The 12,155-nt window shown below is 40.9% G+C and overlaps 1 protein-coding gene across 2 annotated transcripts in view; it reads left to right on the plus strand.

Annotated features, from left to right (window-relative positions):
* Positions 1 to 12,155, plus strand: part of LOC306850889 (short transient receptor potential channel 4-like) — a 34,068-nt gene that overhangs the window by 20,106 nt on the left and 1,807 nt on the right. For both annotated transcript variants that reach the window (XM_079386833.1, XM_079386834.1), the window contains 7 exons: positions 8,679 to 9,015; positions 9,186 to 9,325; positions 9,413 to 9,726; positions 10,479 to 10,674; positions 11,101 to 11,292; positions 11,599 to 11,640; positions 11,746 to 11,835. In XM_079386833.1, coding sequence (XP_079242959.1) covers positions 8,679 to 9,015; positions 9,186 to 9,325; positions 9,413 to 9,726; positions 10,479 to 10,674; positions 11,101 to 11,292; positions 11,599 to 11,640; positions 11,746 to 11,835 — 1,311 coding nt within the window. The remainder of the gene's footprint in view (positions 1 to 8,678; positions 9,016 to 9,185; positions 9,326 to 9,412; positions 9,727 to 10,478; positions 10,675 to 11,100; positions 11,293 to 11,598; positions 11,641 to 11,745; positions 11,836 to 12,155) is intronic.

A 12,155-nucleotide genomic window follows, 5' to 3' on the forward strand; every position in this document is an offset into this window, starting at 1 on the left:
CTTTCCTTCTCCATACTCTTCTCTTCCCATCACTCTGGTACAAGTTGATCTTGGTCTCATCTGTCCATAGGATTTTGTTCCAGAACTGTGAAGGCTTTTTTAGATGTCGTTTGGCAAACTCTAATCTGGCCTTCCTGTTTTTGAGGCTCACCAATGGTTTACATCTTGTGGTGAACCCTCTGTAGTCACTCTGGTGAAGTCTTCTCTTGATTGTTGACTTTGACACACATACACCTACCTCCTGGAGAGTGTTCTTGATCTGGCCAACTGTTGTGAAGGGTGTTTTCTTCACCAGGGACAGAATTCTTCGGTCATCCACCACAGTTGTTTTCCGTGGTCTTCCGGGTCTTTTGGTGTTGCTGAGCTCACCGGTGCGTTCCTTCTTTTTAAGAATGCTCCAAACAGTTGTTTTGGCCGCGCCTAATGTTTTTGCTATCTCTTTGATGGGGTTGTTTTATTTTTTCAGCCTAATGATGGCTTGCTTCACTGATAGTGACAGCTCTTTGGATCTCATCTTGACAGTTGACAGCAACAGATTCCAAATGCAAATAGCACACTTGAAATGAACTCTGGACCTTTTATCTGCTCATTGTAATTGGGATAGTGAGGGAGTAACACACACCATGGAACAGCTGAGAAGCCAATTGACCCATTACTTTTGGTCCCTTAACAAGTGGGAGGCACATATGCAAACTGTTGTAATTCCTACACCGTTCACCTGATTTGATCACCTCAAATTAAAGCTGACAGTCTGCAGTTAAAGCACATCTTGTTCGTTTCATTTGAAATCCATTGTGGTGGTGTATAGAGCCAAAAATTTTAGAATTGTATCGATGTCCCAATATTTATGGACCTGACTGTATGTATGATGCCTAGTGTTTTAAAAATCTGTTCAGATTTGAAAAGTCATGTAGTGTAATCCAGCCTTTAGAATTAATAGTCGTTTGAAATTTGTAGATGTTTTGTATTTCTTGTGCTGAGAATATTTAATTCAACTCATTATCTTCTCATCAAACTGTTCTGTTAATTGGTACAGTATTTTAAATGTTGAAATGTATTTGAAATGTATTTCCTTTCAAATTTGCACTGTTTTACTTCAAAAACTGAATGATTGCATTTTCAGTTTTGTACAGTATATGTAGAGACTTTGTATTTTGTCTTTCAAAATAAAACTTTTAATTTACAATTGTCAGCATCCTTTAACACTATAATTTTTTGTTTTTTAATAACCTGTAAAATAAGTGTTTCTCTGTAGAACTTTTAGGATAGTATTTTACTTTTAGCACTTTATTGAATGCGTTTCATCATAATCTAGGAAAAATCTGTGAAAGGACAGTGTTCCTCTGTACACTGTTCAGTGATATCACTTTTTTTAATTGGTCAGTAAAAAATCCATAAAATAACAGTTTTACACTGTTAAAAAAATAAAGAAACGGTCAAATGACTGGCAGTAACGGCTGCCAAACAAAAACCATAAAACTGAAGTAAATAAAAAATGGGACAAACCACGCTCATATTGATGTAATGTGGAATACCATTCATATGCCTTAAATACGGGATGATTCTATGTTAATGTCAAGCCTTGTTTGCAAATATGTGCTAATATTGCCAACTTACAAAATAATGACAGACTGCTGATATTACTGAACTCATAGTGTGAAATATCCCAAACCATTGCTTTTGGTACCATATAAGAGTCATAATTTGCTCAGTCAGTTGTTTGTTCTCTCACTTTTGTGTACATACAACAGACCCAAGTAAATGTTTAGAGATTTTTCCTCACTGCCTTTTAGAATTAACACAAAATTGTGCAATATCAGTTTTGTCTTCAGAAGATAAAAGCATAGCAATTTGGGTGGGCCCATGATCTTCCATCTAGCACCACAGTAGAACCAATGTGACATCTACATTAGATATGACAAACCTAACACAAACTATAACAAGCGGTTCATAATGTGTTATGTATAATTAATTATTTGGACATTTAACTCCTCTTCCTTTTGTATTCACAGGTTGATAACAAATGTAGTAATGGCCAGTTTCGATAGGGATGTAATGCAATGTTTGTCCACCGTTGGAGGCTGACAAAAATCAGGTTGACATCAGAACTTAATGTAAGATTGACGTCAACCTCTAATGTTGGATAGATGTTGCATTTTTCATTTTCAACCAAAATACAACATCTGTCCAACGTTGGGTTCTGACGTCAATCTGACGTTGGGTTCTGACGTCAACCCGATTTTCATTTTCAACCAAAATACAACGTCTGTCCAACGTTGGGTTCTGACGTCAATCTGACGTTGGGTTCTGACGTCAACCCGATTTTCATTTTCAACCAAAATACAACGTCTGTCCAATGTTGGATTCTGACGTCAATCTGACGTTGGGTTCTGACGTCAACCCGATTTTCATTTTCAACCAAAATACAACGTCTGTCCAACGTTGGGTTCTGACGTCAATCTGACGTTGGGTTCTGACGTCAACCCGATTTTCATTTTCAACCAAAATACAACGTCTGTCCAACGTCGGAGATTGACGTCAATCTGACGTTGGGTTCTGACGTCAACCCGATTTTCATTTTCAACCAAAATACAACGTCTGTCCAACGTCGGAGATTGACGTCAATCTGACGTTGGGTTCTGACGTCAACCTGATTTTCATTTTCAACCAAAATACAACGTCTGTCCAACGTCGGAGATTGACGTCAATCTGACGTTGGGTTCTGACATCAGCCTGACGTTGGGTTCTGACGTCAACCCGATTTTCATTTTCAACCAAAATACAACGTCTGTCCAACGTCGGAAATTGACGTCAATCTGACGTTGGGTTCTGACATCAGCCTGACGTTGGGTTCTGACGTCAACCCGATTTTCATTTTCAACCAAAATACAACGTCTGTCCAATGTTGGATTCTGACGTCAATCTGACGTTGGGTTCTGACGTCAACCCGATTTTCATTTTCAACCAAAATACAACGTCTGTCCAACGTTGGGTTCTGACGTCAATCTGACGTTGGGTTCTGACGTCAACCCGATTTTCATTTTCAACCAAAATACAACGTCTGTCCAACGTTGGGTTCTGACGTCAATCTGACGTTGGGTTCTGACGTCAACCCGATTTTCATTTTCAACCAAAATACAACGTCTGTCCAACGTCGGAGATTGACGTCAATCTGACGTTGGGTTCTGACGTCAACCCGATTTTCATTTTCAACCAAAATACAACGTCTGTCCAACGTCGGGAGATTGACGTCAATCTGACGTTGGGTTCTGACGTCAACCCGATTTTCATTTTCAACCAAAATACAACGTCTGTCCAACGTCGGAGATTGACGTCAATCTGACGTTGGGTTCTGACGTCAACCCGATTTTCATTTTCAACCAAAATACAACGTCTGTCCAACGTCGGAGATTGACGTCAATCTGACGTTGAGTTCTGACATCAGCCTGACGTTGGGTTCTGACGTCAACCCGATTTTCATTTTCAACCAAAATACAACGTCTGTCCAACGTTGGAGATTGACGTCAATCTGACGTTGGGTTCTGACGTCAATATGACGTTGGGTTCTGACGTCAACCCGATTTTCATTTTCAACCAAAATGCAACGTCTGTCCAACGTCGGAGATTGACGTCAATCTGACGTTGGGTTCTGCCGTCAATCTGACGTTGGGTTCTGCCGTCAATCTGACGTTGGTTTCTGACGTCAATCTGACGTTGGTTTCTGACGTCAATCTGACGTTGGTTTCTGACGTCAATCTGACGTTGGTTTCTGACGTCAACCCGATTTTCACTTTCAACCAAAATACAACGTCTCTCCGACGTTGGGGTCCAACGTCAATCTGACGTCATATTGACGTCCGGTGCCTGCTGGGAACGCTGTGTAGATCTCATAAAAGGGGCTCTTTTGACCTGTTATGACTTATTGCAGTGTAGGAGTGAGGAGTCATATCCACTTTCAGCATGTAGTTTGGATTCATAGCTACTAATTACTTTGCTTCTTGAATTTGAGGTTAGAATATAGTCCACAAGCCTAATTTCAGTCTTTTTTTAAAGCAGCATGAACATGAAACAAAAAATGCTAATATACTAATAAAGAAAGAAAGAATTTATAATAATGCAGCAATTAGTTGTGACATCCTGGAGCCTTGTTACTGAAATTATTTTGCCCTCTTTTGGTTTTGCAAAGGCATTACACCCTAAAGATTCACTTTGCTGCATTACACCCTAAAGATTCACTTTGCTGCTTACTGTATGCGAATTACTTAAATATCCATTGGTTGTATTCTTCTCAGCTTGTGATTATATTAGACATGATTAAGTTCATATTAAATGGCATTTGTTCCAGCAGTCACACAGTCTTTGGAAATGGCAGTGACAGCCACATCAGCACTAATCTTATTATTGTAAATGTTACTAGAATGCCTCCAATTAAACGGTGCATGGGGATGTCCAGATCAGATGCAGCATGCTTTGTATTAGCTCAGATTAAAAGATATCAGTCATTATATTGTAAGAGTAAAGAACATGTTGCATATTGTTTGCTGTGAATGGATAAGAAAAATACTATTGCTTTTAATAATACTTGTACTATTTATTTATATATTGTGAAAGTGAAGCATTTCAAATTATGTGCTTAAACAGTTCATAATATACAGGTGATTTGGAAAGTGTATTAAAGTTTGCACTTTTCACATTTATGTTTTATGTTATCTAAAGTTTTATAGTTCTGAAAGCCTGAGAAATGAACATGGCACTATATAAAGTTTTTTTTTCCTTCAGTTTTTCACTTGTTGCTGTAGATTACAGCAGTAAAAAGACACATGCTCTAGACTGAGCCTGGTTTTTTATTATTATTATTTAAGTGGTAGCCTTATTTGTCCTGCAGAGGTGTATTAAGGTACTGTCGTACAGCAGCCCCGTGACAGAGGGTCCTTTGGTTGAGCGGTAGAACAGACTGCACCGTGCAAATCAGCCCTGACAGAGAACACTTAAAATCATCTCAGACTTGACCTCATCGCCTCCAGAACGCCTAGCTCTGCTGTAATGAGGATGCATTTGTTTGTAATTTGGTTAGGAGCCCTCCCACTTCCGCTTGACATTTTAGATGCTCAGTTAATGGCTTTGGGCAAATCACTGGAGACAAGATGAAGAGGATGATCAAGAAGAACAAATAAGCATTAAGAGCAAGAGTCAATATATGGCTGCACGTACTGTAGCATTTTCTTGGCCATGCAAATAATTAAAAATAAACATTAAGCATGATTCAGAGAATAATGATTTTTTATTTTTAAGATTAAAAGCTGATTTAACTTACAAAGTTTATCTTACAGCTTTGTCCAGTAGGTGGCTTATAGTTATGACTTAGTCACCTACCTACTAAATTAAATTTGAAGGTGAAACCATATAGCTTTAATTCAGCATTCTTGCGATCAATATACACATGGTTATAATTTTGTTTTTTTCCTGTTTTTTTCTTAGTTTGCCCTTTCAGCTTTCATTTACATTTCTGTTATTTTTCACTCTTTGACTTAGATTTCCTGTAGTTTAGTGTTTTTTTATGAATTTAGAATGTAGTTTTAGTTTGTTTGTTTTTTATATAAGAATTTTATGTTTTTAATTTTTATTTTACGTGTAATATTCTGTTAATTATAGAGTGTTATAATAGTGTGTTAATTTGATATCCTTTAAATAGCCACATGAAATATCTCTAGATTACTGCTAGTGATTATTTTTGCATTTTCATGTTTTTTATTTGAACATTTTTTAGTTAATTGCTGTTTTTTTCTGATTATATTGTTACCTAAGAAAATTTTACTAACTAAGGACCAGCTTGGGCTAAAGATTAAAAATTTGGGGAGTATCAATTGAAACTGCAGGACAAGTTAGAAAAATGGGTTTTCAATACATTTCTTATTGAAATTATTTAAATTACGATTTTACAATTTATAGGTGGCACTGTTCTTTTGGACTGTTTTGGCTACAACAATGTGGTTGTCAAATCACATTGCAAACCTTTGAGTTAGTGTTTGAGTCTCATGCAGTATGAAGCAACATGTTAACTATTCCGTAGGAGGCTCAGCAGTCTGATGGGGAATAAATAGAAGAAACTCAGACCTCCTGCCTCACTGTTCATGATTACTTCATTCTGACTTTATAAGATACTAATGCACACTTCACACAGTATCCTGGAGCTTGTGCTGTAATTTAAGCTTACTGACAGTTTATAGCTCAGTAAGTAGTGGAATACTGTAACATAAAATGCCCAACAAGAAGGTAGGTGTAACAGAGGTGATGTTTATTTTTACAGGATGAGTGGGGAGTGTGAATGGTGAGGTGAGTCGTGAACTTGAGATGTCTTGCAGGTGATGATTAGTGCTTCTAAAGTGTCTTTTCGTGTCTTCAGGTTCTGGCCGAGGTGGTGATGTGGAACACAGGAGAGCAGGGTTATCCAAGGACACACAGGACGGTCTGGAGACGGGGAAGACAACGAGGAAGAGAACAGGAGGTAAGTTTCAACAGGTAAGGAATGCAGAGGGAATACTCAACGTCTGGAGATTGTCGGGGAAGAATCCACGTTGCGATAACGCGTAGGGAGAGGGTCCACGTTGCTGGAACGAGATCGGACACTGGGTGAATGGAGGCGAGTGCTTTTATGTTGTTCGGACTGATGATGGTGGTGATGAGGTGCAGGTGTGGGTGATTAGTAAGCAGGTGCAGGTGAAAGTGATTGTGATGACACTGGAGACAGGCCATTCGGTGACATTACCTCCCCCTCCCGGAAGGCGCGTCCCGCGCCGTAACATCCAACCGGGGAGGAGGGGGGGCGCCCTGGATGTCGGTGGAGGACAGGGACACTGGGCTGGCATCCAGGGTGTTTCAGGAGACTCGGGAGGCCATGGCGGATCAGGAGACACGGGGAGCCATGTGGCCTTGGCCCTAGGCCCGGACACGCAGGCCAGGGGAATATAGCCCCCCCAAAAAAATTTTTTGGGAATTTTCCCCTCTAGGAGCCACATTGGAGGAGCAGGCTCTGCAGAGCACTCAGGAGGAGCGGACACTTGGGGACGCTCTGGAGGAGCGGGCTCTGGGGGGCGCTCTTGAAGCGCGGATTCTTGAGGGCGCTCGGGAGGCGCGGAGCTGGACGGGACCAGCGGAGACGAAGAAGAGCTGGACGGGACCAGCGGAGACGCAGGAGGGCGCTCTTGCAGCGCGGACTCTTGAGGGCGCACGGGAGGCGCGAAGCTGGATAGAACCAGCGGAGACGAAGGAGAGCTGGACGGGACCAGCAGAGACGCAGGAGGGCGCTCATGCAGCGCGGACTCTTGAGGGCGCTCTTGCAGCGCGGACTCTTGAGGGCGCTCGGGAGGCTCGGAGCTGGATGGAGCCAGCGGAGACGAAGGAGAGCTGGGCGGAACCAGCTGGGGCTCAGGAGGGCTGGACGGAACCAGCGGGAGCTCAGGAGGGCTGGACGGAACCAGCGGGAGCTCAGGAGGACTGGACAGAACCAGCGGGAGCTCAGGAGGGCTGGACGGAACCAGCGGGCGCTCAGGAGGGCTGGTACGAGGATCAAGACTCTCAGGCGACGGTTGGCTAGGAAGACGGGGAACCTCCTCCACTGTAAAGTATGATCCTGCTTGTATAAGCACAACGTCAATGTATTGCACCAGAGAACCAGGGAAGTCCGTGGCTGGTGCGTGGAGATACAGGAAATCATTGAGGCCACTCCAGAAAACTATCTTCAATGTTCCATCATCCCACTGTACCTTATGGGCGAGCAAGAGGAACTCCTCAACATAGTCTTCGATGGGGCAGCCATCCTGCATGATCGTGAGGATAGCATCCTCTGGGTGCAAGGAGATGCTGTCCATATTACTGTTCGGTATTGGTCCGATCTTCTGTAACATAAAATGCCCAACACGAAGGTAGGTGTAACAGAGGTGATGTTTATTTTTACAGGATGAGTGGGGAGTGTGAATGGTGAGGTGAGTCGTGAACTTGAGATGTCTTGCAGGTGATGATTAGTGCTTCTAAAGTGTCTTTTCGTGTCTTCAGGTTCTGGCCGAGGCGGTGATGTGGAACACAGGAGAGCGGGGTTATCCAAGGACACACAGGACGGTCTGGAGACGGGGAAGACAACGAGGAAGAGAACAGGAGGTAAGTTTCAACAGGTAAGGAATGCAGAGGGAATACTCAACGTCTGGAGATTGTCGGGGAAGAGTCCACGTTGCAATAACGCGTAGGGAGAGGGTCCACGTTGCTGGAACGAGATCGGACACTGGGTGAATGGAGGTGAGTGCTTTTATGTGGTTGGACTGATGATGGTGGTGATGAGGTGCAGGTGCGGGTGATTAGTAAGCAGGTGCAGGTGAAAGTGATTGTGATGACGCTGGAGACAGGCCATTCTGTGACAAATACATGCTGTAATGATATTTCTGTAAGTTAAAGGTCCCATGTCATACACAAAGGATGCCAATATAATATATGTACACAGATGTAGAATTCTAGTATGTCTTGCAAATGGTAAAAAAAAAAATTCTGGGAAATCTGATGATGAAATGTTAAAACGATGGGGAAAAGCAAAATTACTTTAGTTAATTACTGTTTCCCAGGCCACCTGTTCATACTTAGATAGTAACATGTGATTTCCCTGTATTCTCTTCTATTCTTTTCTCTCTCAGTTTGTAGCACAGCCAAATTGCCAGCAGCTACTGGCCTCACGCTGGTATGATGAATTTTCTGGCTGGAGGAGACGTCACTGGGCTGGCAAGTTCATCACCTGCGTCTTCATCGGCGTCATGTTCCCCCTGCTCTCCCTCTGTTACCTGGTGGTACCCAAGAGTCGCTACGGCTTGTTCATCCGCAAGCCTTTCATCAAGTTTATTTGCCACACAGCCTCCTACCTGACCTTCCTCTTCCTCCTGCTGCTGACCTCTCAGCACATAGTCTCTAACAATCCTGATCGCCAAGGTCCAAAGCCCACCACTGTGGAGTGGATGATCCTACCCTGGGTTCTAGGTAAGATGGAACTGATCCCTACAGAACTGATATAATTCCATAAATTGATCCTAATTTGAGCTATTGGCTTGTAAAGTTATCTATACAATGCTTTCATGGTTCATCTTGGATCAAAGAACCATGAAGGTCTTTGAACCTAAACCAACAAAATTTCTTGGCCGCCCTTGCAGGATTCATATGGACGGAGATCAAGCAGATGTGGGATGGTGGATTTCAGGATTACATCCATGACTGGTGGAATCTCATGGACTTTGTGATGAATTCCTTGTATCTTGCAACCATCTCCCTGAAGATTGTTGCGTATGTTAAGGTACATTACATCTCAATCACTGGTGGGAATCACTTGGAAATTGATCAAGAGTTACTTACTAACTGTTACTTTTGTCTTTACTAACAGTACAGTGGTTGCAAACCCAGGGAAACCTGGGAAATGTGGCACCCCACACTAGTGGCTGAGGCGGTGTTTGCCATCGCCAACATCTTCAGCTCTCTACGCCTCATCTCGCTCTTCACAGCCAATTCTCACCTAGGTCCTTTGCAGATATCATTAGGACGGATGCTTCTGGACATCCTGAAGTTCCTCTTCATCTACTGCCTGGTGTTGCTTGCCTTTGCTAATGGGCTCAACCAGCTTTACTTCTACTACGAGAATAGTGACGGCATGAACTGCAAAGGCATCCGCTGTGAACGTCAAAACAACGCTTTCTCAACGTAAGTCTTGGGGGGGGAAAGTCTAATATCTAATACTTCATATCTAAATTCTTAAAAGGATAGTTCACCCAGAAATGAAAATTATGTATTTAATTACTCACCCTCATGTCATTCCAAACCCATAAGACCTTCGTTCATCTTTGGAACATAAATTAAGATATTTTTGGATGAAATCAGAGAGATTTCTAACCCTGCATAGACAGCAATGAAACTGAAACCTTCAAGTCACAGAAATGTAGTAAGGACATCGTTAGGGATGTGTTGTGGTACTCTCATGAACACATGACAGAGACTGACATGGAAGAGAAGAAATTGATGAATAAATTGTTATTTTCGTTTTCTTTGCACATTAAAAGCACTCATATAACATTACGGTTGAACCACTGATGTTACATGGACTATTTTAACGATGTCCTTACTACCTTTCTGGGCCTTGAACGTTTAAGTTTCATTGCTGTCTATGCAGGGTTAGAAATCTCTCGGATTTTATCCAAAAATATCTTAATTTATGTTCCAAAGATGAACGAAGGTCTTATGGGTTTGGAACAACATGAGGGTGAGTAATTAATGACGCAATTTTAATTTTTGGGCGAACTATCTCTTTAATTTATCTATTGTCATTGTCAACTACACCATTTATAAATCAGTTTAATCTTAAAAAGTAATTTTAACTCCTAGATCAGAATGAAAATCTTGAAAAAAGTTGTATGTAAGTTGGAACTACCCTTTCTAAGCTTGTACTCTGTTTGTAGGTTATTTGAGACCTTGCAGTCTTTGTTTTGGTCCATTTTTGGGTTGATCAATCTGTATGTGACCAATGTCCAAGCTGACCACAAGTTCACCGAATTTGTGGGTGCCACCATGTTTGGAACCTATAATATCATCTCCTTGGTGGTCCTCCTCAATATGCTCATTGCCATGATGAACAATTCCTATCAGCATATCGCTGTAAGTTCATAAATTCATTAAGTTCATGCACTTGTAGACATATTTTTATATTTTACCGTATTTTCCGGGAAAACAAGTTGCACATGACTATAAATGCTATTCAGAACAGAAAATAATTACAAATATAAGTATGAAACAAACTATAAACCATAAACAACATTAACTATAAATAGCAAGCCTAAATTATTTTAAAACAAAAGTGAAACTACCACCTTGTGTGAAATTCGCTATACAACTGAACTTGAGATCATGTGCATTTTGTGCTTTGCACATGTTTTGCTTGCTTGACCTTAATCGCAGTGATATACATGATATACAATCCGAAAAACACAGTACAATGTTGTGCATTTTGGTATGAATGCATAAGTGTAAATTTCTCAGTAATGGCCTGACTCTCACGTATAGTGTGTTCTGACTTTTCTGAAGGACCATGCTGATATTGAGTGGAAATTTGCCAGGACTAAATTATGGATGAGTTATTTTGAGGAAGGAGGCACCTTGCCACCTCCCTTCAACATTATCCCCAGTCCGAAATCCATATGTTACCTGATTACATGGATTAAGGTGCATGTGTTCAAGAGGAGGTCAAAGAGGACTGAGACATTTGGGACATTAGGGGTGAGACTATGTTAAAAAAAAATAAGTTTATTTTGCCTCTTCTTGGCTCTTTTGTTGAATTTGGTTTGAATAATAATCATATGATGTGACAGAAAAGTGAATTCATGAATTATTGAAAATGTTATGGTTATGTAATGCAGCGAGGGAAATTTCATTGTAACTAAATATGTGTCCTTGGAAATTTCATTGTAACTAAATAAGAGATCCAGTGTGCTTGGTTTTATTAGAGTGAGAAGACATTTTAATATTGTAGGGGACAGACATAAAATTATTGAATTACAAATGCCCTTCCTTTCGCCTTTTCAGAGAAGAGCTGCTGAAAACGTGAGAGTCAACCACCAATACCAGGTAGCTTATCACCAAAAATACTGTTTCTCTACAGTTTTTCTATATTGCTTTGATTTTCTTTGTCATTGTTCCACCTGAATTGTACTGCTGTTTCCCTAAATGCAGGAGGTCTTGAGAAACTTGGTGAAACGATATGTGGCAGCTATGATTCGAGACGCCAAGACCGAGGAAGGACTTACAGAGGAGAATTTCAAAGTAAGCCCTAAAATTACTTTGCCTACCAAATAGTCATTTCATGTCAGATTTTATTTTATTTTTACATTGATTTGAAACAAAAGCAAGTATTTTTTTGCTTATGTTTTTACCGGTCCTTACATACAACCGTCTTGTATTTTGTATGTATTTACTGTACAACTAAAAATGTCCAAAATATTAGATTTCAAAATGCCATCCACCATGCGATTGGACACCCTTATGTAGAGTAAAACAGCTTTTTCTTGCCCGCTGATACAGTATGACTGGAGTCTTCATCTAATTTCAGTGTACATTTTAAACCGTCAAAATTCTAGTCATTG

Source organism: Barbus barbus, assembly GCF_936440315.1.
Source record: "Barbus barbus genome assembly, chromosome: 31".
NCBI classification, from domain to species: Eukaryota; Metazoa; Chordata; class Actinopteri; order Cypriniformes; family Cyprinidae; genus Barbus; species Barbus barbus.